This window comes from Artibeus jamaicensis, unplaced genomic scaffold, assembly GCF_021234435.1.
Source record: "Artibeus jamaicensis isolate MK-2021 breed Jamaican fruit bat unplaced genomic scaffold, CSHL_Jam_final contig_936, whole genome shotgun sequence".
Classification (NCBI taxonomy): domain Eukaryota; kingdom Metazoa; phylum Chordata; class Mammalia; order Chiroptera; family Phyllostomidae; genus Artibeus; species Artibeus jamaicensis.
This window is the reverse complement of record NW_026522017.1, coordinates 764,698-789,398: the sequence shown is the minus strand read 5'-3', so window position 1 is coordinate 789,398 and position 24,701 is coordinate 764,698. Positions and strand designations below refer to the sequence as shown.

General features: G+C 36.1%; 1 protein-coding gene across 22 annotated transcripts in view; it reads left to right on the top strand.

Annotated features, from left to right (window-relative positions):
* Positions 1–24,701, top strand: part of BAZ2B (bromodomain adjacent to zinc finger domain 2B) — a 372,986-nt gene that overhangs the window by 208,362 nt on the left and 139,923 nt on the right. For all 22 annotated transcript variants that reach the window (XM_053655131.1, XM_053655133.1, XM_053655132.1 and 19 more), the window contains one exon: positions 18,640–18,786. In XM_053655131.1, the coding sequence (XP_053511106.1) occupies positions 18,642–18,786 (145 nt within the window). In that variant the 5' untranslated portion in view covers positions 18,640–18,641. The remainder of the gene's footprint in view (positions 1–18,639; positions 18,787–24,701) is intronic.

The window sequence follows — 24,701 nt, the reverse complement described above, 5'->3', positions numbered from 1 at the left end:
AGGGTGTTTTTCTACCTACACCTTCATCTTGGCCGGAACCTCCCCAGTGTAAGTTTTTACTAACATGAAGTAGGAATAGAGAAAAGATATTTAGAAAGCAGAACCAGCAGGTGAGAGTGAATAGTTGGTGTGGTTTAGAATCTCAGGCTTATTTGTCTCTATTACATCCCTCTATTATAATTGGAATGAAGTTGTGGAAGAAGTCTGGTAAGTGCTTAGAAATTTATAATGTTTGAAAACCTGTTCATTTTCAAGCTGAGTATAGTTTTAATGTGTTTGTGTTTCTGTGTATGTCTGTGTATGGGTGGGGGGAGAGAGAGAGAGATTCAAAATTAACCAAATGGATAAGTACTTTAGAGAGTTTGAAAGATCGTAGAAGGGACATTCCATATTTAGTTTTGGTAATAGAGGCTAGAATTAAGAATACTAACTTTAAAATTGTAGTAGAGTATGGATTAAATTAAGTAGCATTTTATTAACGTGAGATCCAAATATTTTTTATATATAACAGATTTACAAACACATAATTCACATGCCATTCAATTTACCCTTCTAAAATATATAGTTCAGTCTTTAATGCATTCGCAGAGTTGTATAATCATTATCACAGTCAACTAAGTATTTTCCTAATCCTCCTCACAACTCCAGTACCCATTAGCAGTTGCTCTCCATTTTTTTACTACCTTCCCACAGCCAAAGGCAACCTCTAATCTACTTTCTGTCTCTATAGATTTGCCTTTTCTGGACATGTAATATAAATTGAATCATACCATACGTGGTCATTTGTGAAAGGCTTCTTTCACTTAGTGTAATGTTTTCAAAGTTCTTCGGTGTTGAAACATTAATCAATATTTCATTCCTTTTTATTGCCTAATAATATTTCATTGTATGGATATACCAAATTTAATTTATCAGCTAAGAGTCTTTTGGGTTATTTTCATATTCATGTACAAGTTTTAGTGAAAACAGGTTTTCATTTTCCATATTTAGGAAAAGATTGGCTGGGGGGCATATGGTAATGCTGTGTTTACCCTTTTGAGGAACTCAGATATTCTTACTTTTTTAATGGCATACTTACTCTTTTTAAATTATATTTTATTGATATACTATTACAGTCATCCCAATTTTTCCCCTTTACCCCCCCTTCACAGAGCATCCTCCATACCCTCAGGCAATAATCCCCAACCATTGTTCATGTCCGTGGGTCATGTGAGTAAGTTCTTTGGCTGCTCCATTTCCTGTACTGTACTGTACATCCCAGGGCTACTCTGTAACTACCCATCTGTACTTCTTACTCCCCTCACCTCCTCACTTATCACCCACCCCCTCCCACCTGGCAACCATCAACACCATCTCTGTATTCATGAGTCTGTCTGGGGTCTTCTTGTTTGCTTAGTTTGTTTTTTAGATTTAATTGTTGGTACATATGTATTTGTCACCATTTTATTGTTCATAGTTTTGCTCTTTCTTTTTGTAAATAAGTCCCTTTAACATTTCATATTATAATGGCTTGGTGATGATGAACTCCTTTAGTTTTTTCTTGTTTGGGAATCTCTTTATCTGCCCTTCAATTCTAAGTGATACCTTTGGTGGGTAGAGCAATCTTGGCTGTAAGTCCCTGCTTTTCATGATTTTGAATATTTCTTGCCAAACTCTTCTAAGCCTGCAAAGTTTTTTTTGAGAAATCAGCTGACAGTCCCCACTGGTTTTTGCAGCCAAAAGTTATAGGTACTAATCTTCCTGTCACTGGAACCGTGGCCTGGGGGCCCTGGTGTGGAACTGGAACTCCTCACTCCTGATACATCACTCCCAAATTTTTATCAATCACATGTGGCTGTGGGACCAGCCTATTTCGCATCTCCACCCCTCCTACCAGTCTGGATTGATGTGGTTTCTTTAATTGCATAGTTGTCCGACTTCTATTCGACTCTATTTCTGATGTTTCTGAGTGATGGTTGTTCTAAAATAGTTGTAGTTTTGATGTGGTTGTGTGAGGAGGCAAGCCATGTTTACCTATGCCCTGAGGAACCCAGATATTCTTAACTTTGGAATATTTCAGGTGGAATATTTAGATGAGCATTTAAAGTGCAGACAGTTTTATAGTTCCAATAGGTGTACAAGGTCTGTCCAGAAAAAGTCCAGCCATTGTTACTGTAATCAAAATGGATTGCACGATATTGATGTAACCCGGCAACCTAGGAGAGTGGGCTGGAATATGCATGCATGAGTAATGACAACTTCACTGTACTAGGCAGTGGGGGTGGTAGGTGCTATTGAGTGAGCATGTGTGCTGTGTAACCATTGCATTCAAGATGACTGAGCAAGTACAGCAAAGAATTTACATCAAATGTTGCATTAAGCTGGAACATTGATCTGTGGAAACTATTAGGATGATTCAGAAGGCTTTCAGGAACAATGCAATGAATGCAGCACATGAATGCAGAACAAATAAAAGTGTGGCACAAATGCGACACTATTGAAAGTCATCCACATTCCAGAAGGCCTGCAACAAACAGAACACCTGAGGATCTTGAACATGTACAGACTGCAATCAGCAAAGATCAGCCACTGACAAAGATCAGCCACTGACAGCGAGAACTAGAATGATTTGGGAATTTCAAATACTACTGTGGCCTAGATTTTGATACAGGATCTTGCATGAAACATGTGGTGCTAAATTTGTTCCATGGCTTTTGCTACCAGAGCAGAAGGAACATCGTGCTGCAGCTGCTAATGGCTTGATTCAAACTGCTTGTGCAGAGTTCTTGGGCGAAACTTCAAATCACCCAGGTGACTTGACCCCTACAGCCCAGATTTTGTGCCCTTCAACTTAAGGCTGTTCCCAAAAACTAAAATTACCTTTGAAGAGGGAGAGAATTTAGACCGTTGATGAGATTCATGAAAATACAACACAGCACCTGATGGTGATTCCAACAAAGGATTTTGCAGAGTATTTTGAACAGTGGGAGACACTGGGAGAACTATGTGAGGTCCCAAGTTGCCTACTTTGAAGGGGACTAAGACGCCATTGTCCTGTGTACAATGTTTCTTGTGCCTTGTATCTTCTTCAATAAATGCTTCTATTTTTCATAGTATATGCTGAATACTTTTTGGACATACCTTCTCATATATGGTTCTATCATTATACAGTATGTATTATTTTAGTAATCAGTAAGCTATTTGTAAAGAATGTTAATTTTATTTTTTATCTCAGTGCTCATTTTTAGAATGATTTCATTATTGAGTGGGTACTTTGTTTTACTTCACAGAAATACTAAAATAATTGGTTATAGTTATATTCATTATTTCACTATATTGAACTGTTAATTATTCTCATGTATTTAGCACAGGTCATGTTAAAGACTTGTGTGGGAGTGTACTTCGGGACTTGTAGTATGAAGGCAGGCTATTAAATTCTCTCTGAGCAGTGTTTTGGAGGGTCTTGAATCTTCCAAATAAAAACTAAGAGTATTATATTAATATTTGGGTCCATGATATAGTAAGACATGGACAAATTAGATGTATTCAGAAAATAATAAATTAGGAGAAAAGTGGAAGGTGCATATTTCGAAGGATAAGTTAGATAATTTGACTAAATTTTATAGTGAAGAGAATGGTATAGGGCATTATTGTAACTGAAGTTTTGGAGATCGTCAGTGTCATAAAGGAGAAAACTTGGTTTCTAGATTAGTAAAAAGAGAAGTTATAGTCTGAACAAAAATTTTTGAATAATGGAAGTTATAAAATCATGTGAACAAAACTGAATTGAAATTGTTATTGGAAACAAAACTTTATACTATTGTCTATAGGTAAACTAATGATAGCACTCTTTTGAGAGGCAGGTTAACAGGGATAGTCTAATGAATTTATCAAACATCTTTTGAGGTTTACCTGTGAAAAATTTGCTTGGAAATATAAATGCTTTTGACATTTTTAACTTACTTTTGCTCACACTTAATTTATGAAAGAAACTGTGTTGACTTTCAATGAGCTGCTTTCTCACTCTTGTATATTTGGTTTAGAGAAATTAAATATATTTACTTCTGAATTCTGGCCAATCATGTAAAGTCAAAATACCTACCAGAAATATGCTAGATGCTGTTTTTACAGTGGCTCTTTGAAATAGGTGTAGTTAATCCAATAATACTGATTCTGAAACTATGACTCAGGAGACATAGTAGCTATGCACTGAATTATACAGTGGATTCATAAAGCAAAGAAGGAGCAGTAAAAAGTCAATGTAATTAGCAGCTTTCTGGGTACAAGTTGAAGGGCTGTACAGTTCAGAGATAAGAAGTTGTGGTCTCACGTTAGTCTGATACAGTTTTATGGATAAAGTGACTCTTGGGCTTGTATTTGGATTGTTAAAAGGGAAAAACAGATTATAGGTCAGTGGTGTAAATAGCATGAACAAAGATGAGAAGATAAGATTAAACATGACATTTGTTAGGAAGTTTACTGCCTGTTCTCTTTCAGTGTGAACATTAACCCACTAAAATTAAATTAAAAAGGACATATAGGAGTTTCAGGGAGTGTGAGAAGATCAAAAAGGCATGTCTAAGGAAAGGAACCTGAGATGGGCCATATTCTTACCTTCTCTCTCTCACGATCACGCAGTTTCTCCATACATTCGCTCTTCCAACATTTTTTCCTCCAGCCCACTTTTTTGTAGCTTGCATATTCTTAGAACTGTAGCCTTTATGATCTCCACTCAGCAACAAGTTCTCCTGTTTCTATTATTTAAAATGTCTATGTCAGAGAGAATTTTATTAGATCGTAGCATCTTTTATTACTTAATATTTTTATCCTCACCCAACAACATTTATCTTTTTCATTGTTGAGAGAGAGAGAGAAACAGAGAAACATTGATTGGGTTGCTTCTTCTTACACACCCAGCGAAGGATCAAACCTGCATCCTGGGTGTATAGACCTTTCGGTCTACAGGATGACATCCCAACCAACTGAGCCACACCAGCCAAGGCAGATCATGGCATCTTTCAGATGCAGAAAATACATGTCCCAGATTTCTGTCCAGCCAATGTTTCCTTGGGTAATGTCTGGTCAGACAGCTTTGACCACAGGAGTAGGATCATGTGGCCCACTGATGAGGGTCAAGGATGACCTCAATAGCAGGAAATCCTATCTGGCAAATTAGACGGTTTATGTAGAGGAAGCCTGAGCACAGTGAAGTGGGGCATAGAGGTTCCTATCTCCTGGATGGGAGTGAAGGATGGAATTTTACCTTCATAAAAGCTGTACCATTTAAACATTACTTCAAAACAAGGATCTTTTTTTCTTTCTGGTAGTCTAGTCTATCAGTGATGCTTTGTATCCCCCAAATCTTAGTCTCCCTCCCTTCCTACCTTCCTTGCTTACCTCAGACCCTCACCACTGCTCTTACCCCCTCGCTCTTTCTCATGACTTTGTCTCTTTTCTGTTCCTAAAGATGAGGAGAACTGGGGGAGGGGGAGAGTCTTTAGGTTTCTTAGAAGTAAGAGAAAGCAACAATAATAAGACACTCCCTAGTGCCCAACATAAGTTCGAAACTAAGACACTACATATAGTATGTGAGGAGATGGATTTAAAATGGTTTTTCTCCTGTATTTGAAAAGCATTTTCTGAGTTTAGTCAAATGAACAGGTACATTTCTACTTGCTAGAATAATAAAAGTTTATAGTAATTTAAATTTGGGTTATAATAAGAATAGTATAAAATGAAAAAAGTTGAGAAAATTTTCAGGTGAAAATTATTAGGTGAATTTTATAAGGCAAAAACTGTGACTTCTCTTTATATTCTAACAACTAACCATCGTATAATTTTGTAGTAGATGATCAATAGTGGTTGTTACTGAATTAGTAATAGACCAGCTATTTCCCTTCAGGAGACAGAGAGATAATAAATACTTCATTTATAGTAATTTTTTCTTGAAATTATCAAGAGTCTCAAATTTTCTATTGTCTAGTTTCAGTATTAAGTTTTTTAAAATATTTCTTCTTCACTTAAAATTTATATGTAGTTTTGAACACTCACCTCTGATTTTCTTACTTTACTGCAATATGAGATACTACCATGTGATGTCTATAGATATTAAAACATACATGTATAGATCAGTCATAAATGTAATCATTAGAAGAAATTATATAATGTCTTAAGTGTTATAAAACAATTATAAATTTGTACTTAGAACCGTATTCTAAGGTGGCAGTTTATTCTCAGAAGGATTTTACTTATTGATACTAAATATTTTTATATTTTTCCAAGTATGAGAATATATGTAACTTTTAATATAGGTATTCCTAATCATTAGCAAAATAAAGAATAATTGTAATGTCCTCCCACTGCATATCCAACTTATTTTCCTACTTCTCTGTTTGCTTATATATATATAGATAGATAGATAGATAGATAGATAGATAGATAGATCCGCCCCCAAAGGCCGCCCTGTTTACCGAGTCTATGCCATCCCCCAATACCTTATACCGCCATGCCACTTAGCTCAGCTTCTTGCAAATAGCATCTGTTTAACTCAGCTTTGATCAGGTTTCCATCATTGCTCCAACCTAGTAGACTATAAACCCTAAGGTAGACTACTTAACCTAATTGTGCCCTTATATCCCAAAACCTAGCGTGCATCATGAGTTAATAAATGCTATCTGAAAGGTTGAACATGTGATGTTCCCATAAATGGGTAGTTTGTTTAATTGGTGCCACTTATAGCATGGTCGGGGTTTGTGGTGCAGTTGTGTCCCAGTCTCTCCTACTGTGTCGGTGTGGTTTTCTTTTTGTTGCCTGATGGGTTCTCATCATTCAGCCAGCCCTCAGGTTTTATTGACAGGAAATCGTTCCATGCATAGCCATGGACTCAGTGTCGGGGGAGGTTCAGGATCTTCCCACCTCATCACCTTGAACCAGTACTCTCTGCAGAACATTTTGAAAGGTAATTTCTGACAATACCAAACCATTAGAAGTTTTTCTGTTTTTAAAAATTTAACTGTTAATAATACTAGCATATGGTAAATGATTCAAGCGGCAGAAAGTATGTAGTGAAAAAGAATTTTCCCATCCTAGATTTCAATTCCCCAGTCACTTTATATAGAAGTAAACAGTTACCAGTTTCTTATATATTTTTCCAGAAATGTTCTGAGCATTTTGTTCTTTAAGAGGTGTCCTTTTTTCCCATTGAAAAGGAATTTTTATTCCCATTCATCAGTTATGTAGTTCTTGGTATCATTTCTTGGCTTCCAAATAAATGTGGATATCTTACATAGAGTAACATAATTTCTCTTTGTCACCCTGCTTTATTGTCTCAGTCTGTAAAGCATCAGCCTTAGTTGCTATCCAGAAATGTCTTAGAAATTTCATTTTCATAGTTTGAGCAAAGCTTTGGGCCTTTTTGCTTGTTCTTTTGGATTCCTTGTGTTCATAGATGAAAGGATTGATTAACCAGACACTGTCTCTCTTTTTATCTTTCTGACCTTTGTATCCTTATTAGAAATTTTTACCCCTGGCAGGATAACTCAGTTTCTTAGAGCATTGTCCTGATACGCCAAGGTTGCAGGTTTGATCCCTTTCAGGCCACATACAAAAATCAACCAATGAATCCATAAATTAAGTGGAAGAACAGATCTCTCTCTCTCTCTCTATCACACACACACACTATCTCGTTGTCTCTCTCTCCCCCTCTCCTTTTCTCTCTCTCTCCTTTTATTCTCCCTCAAGTCAATTTTTTAAAAAAAATTTCTGATTTTAATCATTATTTAAATTTGTAGATTCTACCTATGCTTTATTTGATTCATACATGTTAAATCTTGCTCAGATCTTCCTTTAATATTCTTTTATACCTTTCTTATGTCCTCAGGATAATCTTTTTCTCACAGATATGTCATTGCAAGAGAATACTTAATCCTTTGGATGGAAAAAAATTCTCCCTGAATAGATATTTACTGAGCAGTAGGAAAATCAGTGTTTTTTTTCTATTGGATAATTTTCTCATTATAAAGTCTCTTGAGGTATAAATAAGACAAGAGTAAATTTGTTAAGATTTAACAAATCTTTAGAGGTAGAACTGAGGCCAATGGAAAGGAGGACAAGGAAAAATAGAATTAAGTTGTTAAATATTTTTAATGTAATGTAATGAAGGATTTTTTAAACCATCAGCTTCATAAAATTCAGTTATTGAAGGCTGGTATAATCCAATCCTTTCAATTTTCAGGCAGGAAACTGGTGTTGAGCGGCATCGGAGGCTGGCGCCAGATCACAGGCTGCAGCTCAGAGCCCCTGGTTGCCAGCCCACGTTCTTGAGGGGGGACATGTAATTTTATGACTACGTGCAGTGCTAGTTAAAATGTACCAGGCAACAAGTGAAATTTTATATGCTCATATTTTAAATCACAATGTACCGTATTAATGACTTGAAATAACTGTTTCTGAAAAGGTAAGTAAAAAATTTATAAATAGTATCATTTCCTTTCAAATATGTTAATTAGAAGAATTTTGTTTTCTGTCTAATAAAGTATTTCTACCTCATCATTTCCTATTTCTCAAAATCTGTTAATAGAATAATTTTTGGTTGTTGCCTGGTTTTTACTTTTGTTTTGCTTTTTAATATCAAAGTATTATTTGTCTAAGTACTCAGTTGCCTGAAAAGTATCTGAAGAGATACTTGTAGAAAAGCCTTTGTCAGAATTTTTAGAAAGTAATGGACTTCTACATCACTGTTGTTAGTGGTCCTGCTAAACCAAAAGAGGCAGCATAGTGACTATCTCCTGATTTCTTCCTAATTACCATTTTTACTTGAGGTTCCATTGTAAGGAAAAGTAAGGGTTCACCAACTCTACTTGTGGGCTTTGAACTCCCATGGAGAACTTTTGGTGTTGTTAGCAAAAATAAAGACACTTGATTAGAAAACTTTTTCCAGGAGAAATATCTAAGTCTATCTTTGTGTTTCCTTTCTGACTCTTCAATCTAGTCTATAGCTATATTTTCAATAGTAAAGGAATCCTGTGGTTGAAGCACAGGGCAGCTGACTGTGTTTGTATTTCTTAGCCAACATGCCTTGTCCTTCTTTATTTATATCTGTTTAGGTTTATATCTAACAGATGTCAGTGTTCGTAAATTATGTGATTTCACAAAAAAGAACATTTGATATGCATGAATTTGAACAGTGTTATCATTAACAACTGATCATTGAATCTTTTCGGAGTATAGAAAAGCCTCAGGCAGGGAAGTACCATAGTTTGTAGCAATTCTGATTCTTGTCTATTCTCAGAATTGTTATATAAATAACATTTTAGTCAAATGCACTAAATTAATGTTATACAGCATGAGGGAGCATTATTATATGCATTAATTGTATGTTATACATGATCAGATTTAAACAATTAGGATAAAGTATACAAAACAATAGACTCTAGAGGAATGCTGAGGAATAAAAGATAGTTTGAATAGAATGTTCTAATTTATCACAGTGGTACTAAATTAGCAAAATCATTTTATTATAATAATTATATAGAATTACTACTTAACAGTGTTTCGGTTAACTGAAGTACAAGTAATGCAGTTTTTGATACTTTAGATCAGAATTTCTCAACCTTAGCACTACTGACATTTTGGGCCGGGTAGTTAATTCTCTTGGTGGGGGTGGGGAGTGCAGCAGTTTTGTACATTTTAATCTCCATACACCTGACAGAACAGTACTGCATTCACATAGGCAAACAGCCCTGATCTTGCCACACTCCGGGGCCAACTGTGGCAAGAGCTACTGTCCTCCAGCCTGTGGAGAAATGCAAGACCTATCAGCACCAACATCAGGCAGCTCTGCAGCAGTAGCTGGCAGAGTCAGAGGCTGCTGTTGGTGGTGATGGAGACTGCAGTGGGGGCACTTTCCCTGGTGGAAGCCACAGAGACCTACCCCCTGCCTGAGGGCCCAGATCAATGGCTGACCCTGCTTCTTTGCCTTTTCAACAGGACCATGCCCTGTTGCTGAAGAACCTTCTCCAATATCCCCTTAAATTTCTGTACATACAGTGCCCCATACTCCACCCCTATCAACTGCTATGGAAGTTTTATAACTGGATTTATTCTCTTTTGAGAGGTGTTCTGGGGTTCTTGATATGCATAAAGGTGCCCCTCATCCTTTCACCTGTTAGCACTTGGTGGCCCCAAGGTGATACAGATAATAAAGACTGAGTTGGACATTAAAAAAAAAGTTTGGCCCTGGCCAGTGTGGCTCACTTGGTTGCAGTGTCATCCCATAAATGTGAATGTCATGGGTCCGATTCCCAGTCAGGGCACATGCCTAGGTTGTAGTTTGGTCTTCAGTGGGGGCATGTGGGAGAAGGCAACCAATAATGTTTCTCTCCCTCACCCTCTCCTTCTCTTCCCTTGTCTGTAAAATCACTAAGCATGTCCTTGGTGAGGATAGGGAAAGAAAGGTATTTAGCCAGTAGCACCCTGTCAGTTGTAGTAGTCAAAAATGTCCCCAGACATTGCAAAATGTTTTCTAGTGGAAAGCCACCCCTGGTTAGGAACTACTGCTTAAGGACATGGGAAAGGTCTGTAATGAGTCAAATCACTTACACCCCCTTCATCATCTTCTGCATGTTCACATCAACAAATTTGGGGTTTTTTTAGTATAGTGGTATGCGTTAATTTTAAATTGTAGTAATCTTTATCCTACCTGGTTGACTTTGTAAGTAAATTATTCTGAAGTTATACATTGGAAAATATACTCTCATAAACATCTTAAACTAAAAGATGTACCTACTAATTGATATTCTTCCATAGCTGGGTGTGTTGTGGGTGGGGCAGTCATGTTACTATATTTTATTCATTTTTTCTCATGGCATATGTACTGTTGTGGGCCAAAAAGACTCAGTTGGTTAGTGGTGGCTTGGGACTTAGAAGAAAGTGATAGTCTTAATATACAGCCTTAGAATGAGAGGCTGTTCCAGGAGTGCAGGTATCAGAGCTGGATGTTCTCACCAGAACAGAAATATGGGAATGAATGGTTCTTGGATATCTGAATTGTTTTTATTTTAGTGAACACATTTTTCTTAAATAATCTGAATAAATGGGTCTCACTGATTTTTATGTATTATGCATCAATATTGAATAATAACTCATATGATCATAGAGTGTTTTTCAACTAAAAATTATTGTATTAATTTCTTCCCAGAAGCATCTATCTAGCTCTTTTTAATTTTTAAATATATCTTATTGGTTATACTATTACAGTTGTCCGAATTTCCCCTCTTTGTCCCCTCTACCCAATACCCCCATTCTCTCTAGCAGTACCCCCTTAGTTCATGCCCATGGGTCATGACAAAATAAGAGTCTCTTGAGAATCCCAGCAGAACAGTTTCTTCTGCTGCCCAATTCCCACTACTGGTTTTACAGCCAGAAGTTACTGGGATTTATCTTCCTGGCACTAGAACCCTGGTTTGGGTGGTCTGGTCTGGGGCTGGAATCCGTAGCTCCTTAGGTATTCCTCATTTTTGTCCACCGTACATGGGCATGGGGCTGTGCATTCCGCATTTCCTCAGCTCTCCATGCCCCTCAGCATCTCCATGCCTCGCCACACCTCTCCACTCCATCTCCGCGTCTGTGCCTCTCGTACTTGCCTGGGTAAATGTGGCTTCTTTAAATCCTTGGTTGTCAGGCTTCCATACAGCTCAATTTTCTGGTGATTCTCAAGGATACTTGTTTTGTGGTTGTAATTTTTGCTGTAGTTGTACAAGGATGTGAGGCATGTTTATCTACACCTCCAAATGTCTGGCTCTATGATGTTTTATTTAAATTTGTGTTCCAGCTTATTTTGAAAGTTTCACAAACAAGATATTATTGGTACTTAATCACAAGGCACTTATTTTTCATTCTTAATTCAAAATTTATCTGAGTAAAAAATAAAATAACACACCAAGCATATACATATCCTGTAAATAGTTATGACCCTGAAATCGTTACTTGAAATGAATAATCTAAAAATACATTAAATTTCTCTTACTGCCACACATTCACATGGCTCACCATATAAACGTTCACTTATTAAAAATAATAGCTAGCAATTTTTGAATGCTAGGTACTTAGCACTTTACCTGCATTATCTCATTTAATCCTTCCAACTACATCTTTATATTACTTATGAAAACATCAAAAGTTCACTGAAATTACATAGTTTAAACAAGATCATAGCTAATAAGTTGTAGACACAGATTTTGAATCCAGCTGTTGTCAAATGAAATCTGTCTTCATTTCTTTCACATTTAAGTTTACACTCTTCAGTCCCAAGGCATGTGTATTTTTGTATGTGATTGCCATGTGCCAGACTTTGTGTTTTTGTTTCATTTTTCTTTTGTTTTGAAATGATTTTAGATTTATAAAAGATAGTTAGAAAACAAATACAGAACATTACACGTGTTTTTTATACGAATTTTCCTAATTTTAATAATTTATATAACTTGAGTACAATTACTGAAATCATAAAATCAGAAATTAACATTGGTACAGTACTGTTAACTAAGCTGTAGACTTTATATGAATTCCCTTAGTTTTCCCATTAATGTCTTTTTTCTGTCCCTAAATCCAGCCTAGGATTCCACATCACATTAGTTGTTGTATCTCCTTAGTCTTCCACCCATAGCAGTTCCTCAGTCTTTCCTTTTCTTTCATGATCTTGACACTTGATGAATACTAGTCAGTAATTGTGTGTGTACTTTCTCAACTTGGATTTCTCTGGGTTTCTCATGATTTGACTGATGTTATCTGTGATTGAGAAGAATACCACAGAGATGATATGCCCTTCAAAAGTAATGTATTACAGGTTATGTAGTTTCTCCACTGTGAAGTTCTCTTTTGCCATTTAATTGTAAATATTTAGGAGGTTATACTTTGAATCTATTCAAATATCTTGTTTCTCCTCATACTTTTAGCTACTACTTTTAGCATCCTTTGGTGCTCATGTATTTTAAATCTTCTTCTTTGACTAGTTCTTACAATATAGTAAACTAATGATTGTTTTGTGGCTTTTTTAACAATTACAAATGCATTGCTTTCTTACCTTTTAACTTTCTATTGACTAGAGTTCCTTCCAGTGCTATGCTTGTGCTTTATTTAGCAGGGCACAATAGTAAGTAAAATGGGTATTCAATAATATGTGGCCTAAAAAAGCTATCCCTTGTTAAATCAAGCATAAATAATCTTCATTCTAGAGTATCAAAGGCTAAAATTGACTTGTTAATATCTTTTTTAAATGTAAAGAAGGATATGTTATAAGATAAACATAGAGTAATTGACCATTTTGGTTACTAGAATTTTTAAATGCCCATGAAAACATGAAAAAAAATTAAACTTAGTTTCCATATAAAAGAAAGAACTTTATGTACAAGGAGAATACTCAGCCACCTAAGAGGTCACACCAACTGACTAAAAATATGTCTGGCTTCTAGTCAAGATGGTGGCATAGGCAGACACAGCTCACCACTTCTCACAACCACATCAAAATTACATCTAAAAAATAGAACAACCATCATTCAGAATGTCAGAAATCAAGTTGAATGGAAGTCTGACAACTGTGGAATTAAAGAAACCACATCCATCCAGACACAGAATGGGCTGGTTCCTCACCCACATGTGTTGACTAAAAATATAGGAGGGATATCTTGCAAGGGAGGAGTCCCAGCCCAAAAACCATGTCCCCATTCCAGCGTCCAGTGCCAGGAAGATAAGTCCCTATAACTTCTGGCTGCAAAAACCAGCAGGGATTGAGTTCATGGAAGAAACTTCTGGAGTCCCACGCAGTTCCCCTTAAAAACCTACACACAATTCACCTACTCAGACTCACTCCCTCTGAGCTCCAGCACCAGAGTAGAAGCTTGAAAGACACCAGTGACATGAAGGGAGGAACTGCAGTGTCTGTCGTCAAGGCGAGCAGAGGCCATTGTTTTTTCCTAAATCCTGCACCCACAGAGCCAGCAAACTGGTACCATATCTGATACTCTATCAGTCGGGCTGACACTGTTTGACCTGCCTTAGAGATTCTAGAGACTCTGCCCCATCTAACTTATAGACTCACCCAAGCGGCTTTTCTATATGAATGACTGGGCTTGGCTCATGCTGCACAACTTCCTAAATCCTTTCAAAGAAGCAACAGCTAACCTTAGTGAGCCCACAGCTGGGTACTAGCAGCAGCCAACCTAGATCCATAACTTAGCTTCCCCTGGGAGTCTCCATGCCCAGCACAAACACAGCCATCTCAGATTGTTTTATAGCTCAGGCAGGGTGGCCCCAGGCAAAACACAGGTGGGGGCTGACCTTGGCCTATACTACCCGGGAAACCCCAGGGCCAATGCACCCAGTGGAACCTACAGACCACATCAGAGTACCACCACCCTATCCTTACATAGCTGATCCACAGACAGTGGAGATTGGTCATCAGTGGTCACAGCTAATCCCTGAAGTTGACTGGCCTGTGTAAATTCTTCCCATTGATCTACTAACAGCAACCAAGGCTCAACTACAAGAGGAGGGTGTGTTCAGCCCACACAAAGGGTGCACCTAGAGTACCCAGCTTGCGTAATAAAGGAAGTTGTGCAAATGCACCCTACAGGATACCTACTACATTAGGTCACACTACCACAACACAGAGTCAGAGCAGCTCTAATACATAGAAACAAACACAGGGAGGCTGCCAAAATGAGGAGATAAAGAAACATGGCCTAAATGAAAGAACAGATTGAAACTCCAGAAAAAGAGCTAAACAAAATGGAGATGAGCAATCTATCAGATGCGGAGTTCCAAACACTGGTTATAAGAATGCTCAAAGAACTTAATGAGGACATCAACAGCATAAAAAATATTCAGCCAGAAATGAAAGACACACTAATTGAAATAAAGAACAATTTACAGGGAAACAACAGTAGAGTGGATGAAGCTGAGAAACAAATCAATGATTTGGAACATAAGGAACCAAAACACAACCAATCAGAACAAGAAGAAAAAAGAATCCAAATAAATGATGATATTATAAGCAGCCTCTGGGACAACTTCAAGTGTTCCAACATTCATTTCAGAGGGGTGCCAGAAGGAGAAAAGAAGGAGCAAGAAATTGGAAATCTATTTGAAAAAATAATAGAAGAAAACTTTCCTAATTTGATGAAGAAATAGGCATGCAAGTCCAGGAAGCACCGAGAGTCCCAAACAAGATGAGTGCAGAGAGGTCCAATCCAAGATACATCATAATTAAAATGATGAAGATTAAAAATAAAGAGAGAATCTTAAAAGCAATTAGAGAAGAGAATCTTATTTACAGGGGTGTTCCAATAAGACTCTTAGCTGATTTCCCAAAAGAAACTTTGCAAGCTAGAAGGTATTGGTAAGAAATGTTCCAAGTCATGAAGAGCAGGGACTTACAGCTAAGATTGCTCTACCCAGCAAAGCTATCATTTAGAATGTGAGGGCAGATAAAGAGATTCCCAGACAAGAAAACTAAAGGTGTTCGCTATCAGCAAACCATTATGATATGAAATGTTAAACAGACTTATTTAAGAAAAAGATAAAAACTATGAACAATAAAATGGCAAAAAATAATATCTATCAACAACTGAATCTGAAAAACAAAGTAAGCAAACAAGAAGAATGGAGACAGAATCATGGATATGCAGAGTATTTTGATAGGTGCCAGATGGGATGGGGGTGAGGAGGACTGAGTGAAGAGGTGGGGAGAGTAAGACATACACATAGGTAGTTACATAATAGCCATGGAGATGTCAAGTACAGTATAGGAAATAGAGTAGCCTAAGAACTTACACACATGACTTATGGACATGAACAATGGTGCAGGGATTGCCAGAGGGAGTAGGGGGCACTGGGCGGTGGAGGGGAAACATCAGGACAACTATAATAGCATGATCAACAAAATATAATTTTAAAAATAGAAACAAAAAATAAAGTACGGTTGGTTGAGAACTGGTTTAGAATTTAAAAAATGAAAATATATATCTAGGATCAAAATAGTTAAAATGAAATGATGTGAGTAATGTATATAATAGAACTAAGGATTATGGCTGCATACACATTTAAAAAACAAGTTAAGCCCGTTCACACTTATATGAACAAAAAGAACGAAGAATAAAAGAAAATTGCATTTTTACTGAAACTAAAAGAGGCCCCCAGATCTTATGCTACTACTGGCTCTAGTTCCATTTTTTTTTGTCAGGTTTAAAGTCTATTTTACTTTTAAACAATGTTATAATAATGTTTCTACTGTACTTTCTCTATAAAATAGATTCTTAAAGATTGCAAGATCCAAATGTATGCTTATTTTTTACCTTAATATTTCTAGGAGAAGTAATCTCCAGTGAGGAATATTTAGAGATTGCCCATTTTGCCTTGTGGGTTTTCTTTAACCTTAGTCCTGAATTAAGTTATATCAACAGAAAGAAATATACCTAAGGTGTATAACTTCTATCTTATTAAAAAGTAATGACTATTATTTAGTTCTTACATCCAAGTACTCAGCTAAAGTGCTTATCTATATCACAAAGGTATTTTTGCTGTGCAATACAAAGGAAATTTTAAAAATCCACTTTTTATTATTTTTAAAGAATAATATATTTCAGTACCTGTGATCTATGTGGCTTAGTTGGCTGGGCAGCATTCCTCAAAGAGAGAGGTTTGGGGTTCAATTTCCGGTCAGGGCACGTGCCTGTGTTGAGATTTGGTTCCCAGTTCTGAGTGCCTAGAACTGATCAGTGTTTCTCTCTCACATCTGTCTGTCTCCCTCTCTTTCGCCCTCCCTTCCTCTCTCTCTAAAAAGAAAATAAAAATATTTAAAGGAGTAATAAATAGCACATTTTAGAATTTTTATAGACAATATAGTTATTAGCTATAAATTTTTTAAAGTATATGTAAAATCTATTTAGGTAAAGAATCTACATGTTTTTGTATTTAGTGAAATGAGATGTTGCTGAAAATAATTTGTAAAGAAAGATGTATTCTGTAGGCCTTGCCATCAAACGGCCACATGCCTTAAAGCTCATTAGTTACTACTTGATGACCTAAAACTTGCCCTTTAAGCATTAGTTCAAGTACACATCAGTACTATCTATGCCTTTCCCTGATGAATGCTGATAAATAGTAAGAAAAGTTCTGTAAGAATATGTCTACGCTCATTACAGCAGTACCATCCCTGCGGAGATGATTGCCAATGCCAGAACATGAAGTTTCTCAATTGTATATGGTTGGGAAACTCATTGAAATTGTCTTACAGATGATCCTGTGTGTCAGCATGAGATTATCTTTACCACACATGTTTATCTTAGAAAAATAATCTGAATACCATATGGGTTCAATTGATATTTAAACATCAACCCTGCATTATTTTAATTTATCAGTATTTAAAATTAAGTCAAACTATTTTTTCTTAGAAAGTATATAGTAATTATGTGAATTGGCTGTAGAATTCCCTACAGATATCTTTTTATGTTTAGATTATTTAAATGGTGAAAGTTTACTCTCGGTTAATTTTAAGTTTACAGGTAAGCAGTATCTTTTTTTTGTTTCTTCCTATAAATTGTGAACTTCACCATTGCCTTGCTTAATTTTGGGGTCAGAGTATGCAGAGAGTATTAAAATGACCATAAACTAATACAGATAAAATGTTTATTGAGATATAATTGACATGTAACAGTATATTAGTTATAAGTATATAGTATGATGATTCTATATTTGTACATATTGTGAAATGACCACCACAGTCAGCCCAGTTAACATCTATCGCCACACATATAGTTATTTTTCCTTGTAATGACAGCTTTTAAGATCTTTTCCCTTAGCAACTTTGAAATATACAATACAGTTCTATTAATAGTAGTCACCTTGCTGTACATTATGTCCCTATGACTTAACTTATTTTATAACTGGAAATTTGAACCTTTGACCTCCTTCACTTATTTGTTATGGATTTTTTTGTATCAACATAAACTGTCGCAAAAAGACCAATGTAATATTGTACCCAAAATAGTCAAGGAAATTAATGAAGATGCTTAGAGGAGGTTATTATAAATTGGTCATATTAAGGTCATTTTGATGCCATACAAATGTGATTGTAGTAAAAACTATGAAATGTAATTTGTCTTTTGAGGGAGGGTCTCATTGTATTGAGGATTACAAGGTCAGATTGTTGGATTCTTGAGACTAACAAGCATATTTCTATCTGGATTAATAAGACAGGGTTACAGTCCATTGAAATATAATGGTATTTGTTGTTTTATTAAAATAATATGGGCATTGTGTTATAAGCGAATGGATGATGAATTGATGTAAGAAGAATAAGAAGTTGATATATTAATTTTCCTAAGTTGTGGCGCATGTGTGAAATTACTTTATTTACATCATTATTAATTTTTTGACATAAGGAAACTACAATCCTAATAAAGGGGGATTTGGTATACTTAATATTAAACTTATTTCATAAATTGGTATTTTTAACTTTTGTGTTTCTGAAAAACACATATTCTAAATTTATTTCATAACTTTAAAAACTATGCCTAAATATTTGACTTAATTTAAATATGTATAATTTTTTTGAACACTTCCGCTGTCTCCTACTGAGAATTAATACCTTTTTCCTCCCTCTCGTAGATATGGAGTCTGGAGAACGGTTACCATCCTCAACAGCCTCCTCTACTCTACCAACTTCCTCTTCTCTGCCTTCTGTGGCTTCATCGGTGTCAAAAGGCGGCCTTCCCACCGGAGCTGCTTCGCTTAGCTCTACAATCAACCCATGTGGTGAATATCCTTATTAACTCAATTAATGCCATTCTTTTACTAATTTGTGTTCATAGTGTTTTATACAACTGAATAAATTGTTCTCAGTACCTCCACTGACCTGTGGAACAGTGGCTACGTTAAACATCTACTCTGCTGTTTTGAATTCTGTCAGGGCACTTGGGTAGCACTGGTTATTTCGTGCATTTCATACTTACTAGAAGTTCTCTATGTGAGTTTCATATTAATGTCACCATTTCAATTAGTAAATCAGTGTATGCAAAGTCTTTTTAAAACTATTACGCCAATGAAGAAATACAAAGGAATTCTTGGTGATAAGAGAAGGTACCAATGCTGTGAACCCTTTGCCCTAAATCTGCTTTCAGTATTGAAATGACCTTTACCAAACTCCAACTGTCTCATTTCACAGGAGTACACTAAGGCATCTAGATCATTTACTTTTTGGAAAATATTTTGAAAGCTCAGGGCATGATAAGTTTCTCTTAAACACGACCAAAGTGCTTAAAAGAGACCTTTATTTCATAAGTGAAAATACCTTTAATTTTCACTAATTACATAGGAGGTGTTTTTAATAACTATCCCAAACGACTTCTTGCCTAAACACAGGTTTGGTAGAATAAATCTTTTTTTAATTTTCTTTTCACAGCTGAATTTTATTAACTCATTTCTTTATCAGTAGGAAACTTTTTAATCTTAAATATTTTCAAATAATCTTATAGATTATTCTGTATGTTTATAAGCAGTACAACTAAATGGTATTTTATTTTTTCAAGATTAGGTTTGTAATTTGGGGTAAGTGAAATGCATAAATATGGAATATTTGCTAACAAATACTCTAGCAAATTGCCAAGTATGTATTTCATTATTTTGATTTTTTAATCAATGGAACAATAACAAGAAGGATGCCATTTTGTCACTGTTTTATCAGAATACCTTTCTAAAATTTTCTTAGTGATTTCAAAGTAACTAAAATAAAATAGCCTAACATTAAAAAGTACATAAATGAAATCTCTGTTCTCCTGCACCCTGTACAATCTAGGTTAAAGTTAACATTGAACAACCTGATCCACACTTCCCTTATGCATAAAATGATAATGATGTATAACTGAAGAATGCCTTTGATGATTTCCTATGTTCAGAAAAGATGATGCCACGATTGGCATTTTACTTCCAGTGACTTTGTCTAAATGATTAAAGAGTTGTGCTTTTATGATTTTTCTTTCCTGCTTTTTATAACTGTTCTTCAATATTGTATTTGAATACAGAGCCCTGAGTTTTCTGGACATTGTTCCATCACCTATTTCTCACTTAGTTTCCTGAATTAGTGACACTTGACTTGCTTGTGATTCTGATTAGGGCACTATTTTTTATTAGTGATAGTTGGGAATTGCAGAAGCGGGTGGGGTATGCTAGGTTGTTTAATATCATTAGAAATTTCCTTGTGTAGAAAGGAATAAGTTTTTGTCATTTATTTGCCAGTTTAAAAGGTCGTAGAGCTTTTATGTTGAATGAAAGCTTCAACATAAAAAGGTTGTAGAGCTTTTACATTGAATGAAAGTATACTTTATTTCTATGCTTATTCAGAAATATATCACTTGTTAACACATTTGAATATCTACATCAGTAGTTTTTTCACTGACTAGGAAAATGCTTTTTTGTTTTTAATTTTCACACTGTTGTAGGTTATGTTTAAAGGAAAGCATAGTATTAACTTCCAATACACAATTTATTTAATAAGAGAATGCTCAGTTGTCCTGCATAACTCAGTTTACCACATTTTTCTGTCTTGTCTGATGTGATATTTTTAGCCTATTCACTGCCTAATAATTCTGTCCACTTTAAAATAAAATCATAGAGTCATAAGAGACCTTGGCCTCTTAAGGAATGTGATTCTCCTCAATTATTTATGGTGTATTGAGTCAACAAACAAAATTTTCATCTTTAAAATGTCAAGACTTTAAGTTTTCTAAATTCTCCTTGGAGGACATTCATTCATTTATGTATGTATGTATGTATGTATGTATGTATGTATTGGCAGAGGGGAATTGTAGGAGAAAAAGAGTAAGAGAAACATCAGTGTGTGGTTTCCTCTCACATGCCCCCTACTGGGGACCTGGCCTGCCACCCAGGCATGTACCCTTAGTGAGAATCAAACCCATAACCCTTTGGTTCACAGGCTGGTATGCAATCCACTGAGCCACAACAGCAGGACCAGGACATTCTGTTTTAAGCAGTTATTTTAAATTTTTTATTTACTTATCTTTTAGAGAGGAAGGGAAGGAGAGATGGAGAGAAATATCAATGTATAGTTGCCTCTCGTGAGTCCCCTGCTGGGAACTGGCCTGCAACCCAGGCATGTGCCCTGACTGAGAATTGAACTGTGTTTGTGCAGTTCTCGGGCCCACACTCAATCCACTGAGCTACACCAGCCAGGGCTGTTTTAAGCAGTTATTTTAATAGACCATTCTATCTTCTTTATTAATGGTATGTCTACAGGAATTCCACTGAGTTACAAGGGATGTAATTCAAACCTGCTTTTCAACATTGAATGATTAACTAATTTATTTGTAATCAATACTTTGTGAGGATTTGAGATTATGCCTACCCACAAGTTAGCCTGCTGTCTCCTGGGTCAGAGATTTCATTATTTACAGCACAGCAAACAGCATGAGCATCATGTTGGCACTGGCTTCCCATGCCTCTCAAGTTCCAGCCAACTTGAATCTTGCGCATGCAGTGGGTCTGTGTCACAGTTTAGGAATACTGAGCTTGGAGGATCCACTGCTTTTACTGTAATTGAAAACAAACCCGTTGTCAGGAAGCAAATGGTACCTCATCCTTCAAGGCTGACCACTGTAAATGTAATGCTAAGAAAGGGCTTGGTTGAAGAGTGGTCAAGGCCTTGAATTCTTGGTGTACTCAGCAGTAACATGTAGGGAGGGACCTTGCTGGATTGCCTTTCATGAAACACCTGCAATTTTTATTACAGTAACTTGAATAGAAAATAACACTGCAGTAAAGATTAATTAATCCAAGGCTGTCTACATATATATGTTATGTTGGTCTTATCAGAATATAAGGAATACAATATTTCTTTTGTCTTTAAGTTATGATTTAAAAATAACTTACCTACTTCTAATAAATATTTTGGGACAGCTTTCAGGAAATCTATTGACATAGTAAACAAAACAATTAACTAGAATATCAAAAGATAGGTTCTAAAAAGATATTAGCTAAAGAAAGCCACCAATATTAAATTAAAAACTTAATGAATTAACTGTTAAAAATAAGAGGGAAATATAATGGTATATATATCATATACTGGTGCTAATCAGCATAGCAGTTCCTCAGGAAAATGTAAACTTTTATCGTGGCCTTGGGTGGTGTAATGATTATGCTACCAGAACCTTTGTGTGAAAAAGCAACTGATGCACAACATCCTACCTGCGAGCTCCACAGATTCTCAGACTGCACATACTGGCTGTAAGTGAAAGCTGAGAGAATAGTATTTAAGCATAGTTGCATAATTAAACTTGACAGAGTGGATTAGTTTGAGAGTTGTGGTCATTTGAAATCATACAAAGATAGAATTTGGGAAATTTTAGTTCAGATGTGTCTTAGACCAGTGGGTTTTGGTTTTTTTTTTTTTTTTTAGGTAATTGCCTCAAACCAAAGCTTATAAAAATAAAAATTCTGAGTAAATAAATGCTGAGTAAATGCAGGTAAACTGTTTAAAACTTCTAGGAAAAGCTGGAGTATTCCTGCCTTTCTTTTTAAAATTAAAGAGACCGATTTACATATGTATTTTACAGTTGCTGGCCACCTATTTGTACACAAGTGTGACAAATCATGGCAGGAAGGCCACAACTAAGGGCAGGTGTCGGTGATGCTAATGGTTAACTGAATAGGAAGACATAGCAAATCAACACACCAGCCCACAGGTAGGCAGTGCTGGGTGGGTTGTGCCATCACATAATCTGAACTACTCGTTTAAAATCATTTCTTGAAGTAAGGAACTCTGATGCTCACGTGGGTCTCTCCTGTCTGCAAGAGGCTGATCCACTTATAGCACTGTTTTCCAGGAAGGAAGAAGGGGTGGGGATGAGGCAGCAAAACGGGTGTGCCTGCTTACTTTACCCCTTCTAAAGAGCTTTCCCAGAAACACCACCCGGAGTTTCTGACTTGTGTATCTTTTGCCGGAATTGTGTACATGGTAGTCTCAGCTTCCAGGGAGGCCAGGAAAAATAGTTTTTAGATAAATGTTTGCTGCCTTGAGTAAAATAGAAATTATTAGTAAGGGAAAAGGAGAGACTGGGTAGGTAATATCTGCTGTGGGCTAAGTGAAACAGAGGGACAGAGGACAGGATTTCAACCTGAGAAGTAGGCTAAGATTATGTCATTTATAACTTCATATACCATGCTTAGGAATTTAGGTAGAATAACGTGTTGAGTAAGAGCAAGGATTCTTCAGTTGTAAAGCCCTGAAATTGAGTCTTGGCTTGTCGACTTATCAGGTGTGTGAATTTGGGTAAATTACCCCTTTCTGGAGTTCCATTGCCTTATCTAGTGGATAAAATAGATACAACAACACCCATTTTGCAGCCTAGCACATAGTAGGTGCCTAGTAAACTGTAAGCATTATTTTTATTCATATGTCATCAAATGGAGGGATTTTATATGATCATACTACTTTCAAATTGACAGCTCTAGCACCGTGTAGCTCACCACTTTGCTAGGGGGTGAGACTAGAATAAAGAAGACCTTTAGGGGGGTACTCATATTTACTGGGTAAGAAACGATGAGGACCCACATTAAGAAATCATTGGAGGTGGAGAAAAAGCACGTTTCCAGACAATATTTGGGGAGTGGATTCTAATGGGATACGAAGTGATGTGGAGAGGGAGATTGAAGCTCTGACATGACTTGGACGACCAGGTGAGGAGAGATGTACTGAGAAATGTGGACAAAAACGTTTTAAGGGCAAAAGGCTCATTACCTTTTTGCATGTTGCATTTGAATGGAGTGTGCATCCATTTTTATATCTATATTATTGTTGATGAATATTTGAGTTGTTTCCAACTTTTGCCAATTAAAAACAATGTTATGCCCATCATTTTACATGGATCCTAATGCAAATAAGCATCCTTTTCTGAAGATGTCTTCAACTTTATCAGTAGTACCAGTTTCATTTCTCCACCAGCTATATGTTAGAAGTTTTGATGCTTATCAGCCATGCTAACACTTGTCATTACCAGACTTTTTGATTTTTGTTGATGATGAATATGAAGTAGTATTTTTTAAATTTAATTTATTTATCTTTAGAAGGGAAGGGAAGGAGAGAGGGAGAGAAATATCAATGTATGGTTGCTTCTCGTGTGTCCCCTGCTGGGAACTGGCCCCTGCTAGGAAGTGGCCTGCAACCCAGGCATGTGCCCTGACTGGGAATCGAACTGGCCCATGCTCAATCCACTGAGCTACATCAGCCAGGGCATTGAAGTAATATTTTATTACAGTGCCTTTTTATAAGTTTTTAGCCTTTTGGCTTTCTTCTTTATTGAAGTGTTTATTTAAGACTTTGGTACATATATCTATTGGGTTGTATATCTTTTTTAATAAATTAGTTTTTAAAAATTTGTGGATGCTGATCTTTTCTTCACCATGTTTGTGGGAGGTATCTTTTTCTCAGTCTATGGTATATTTTTATTTTACATTGTCTTTTGATGAATAAAACTTCTAATTTTAATATAGTCAGATCTATCAATTTTTAAATTTATGACTATGGTTTTTGCTTATTTAAGAAATCCTCCTTTACGTCCAAGGTTGTACATGTTATTTTTAAGCTTTCACTTACCTCTCAATTAGTATTACTTTGAAAAGTGTATGGTTCTGAGGTATCAAGCCAGTTGTAGTAGAAT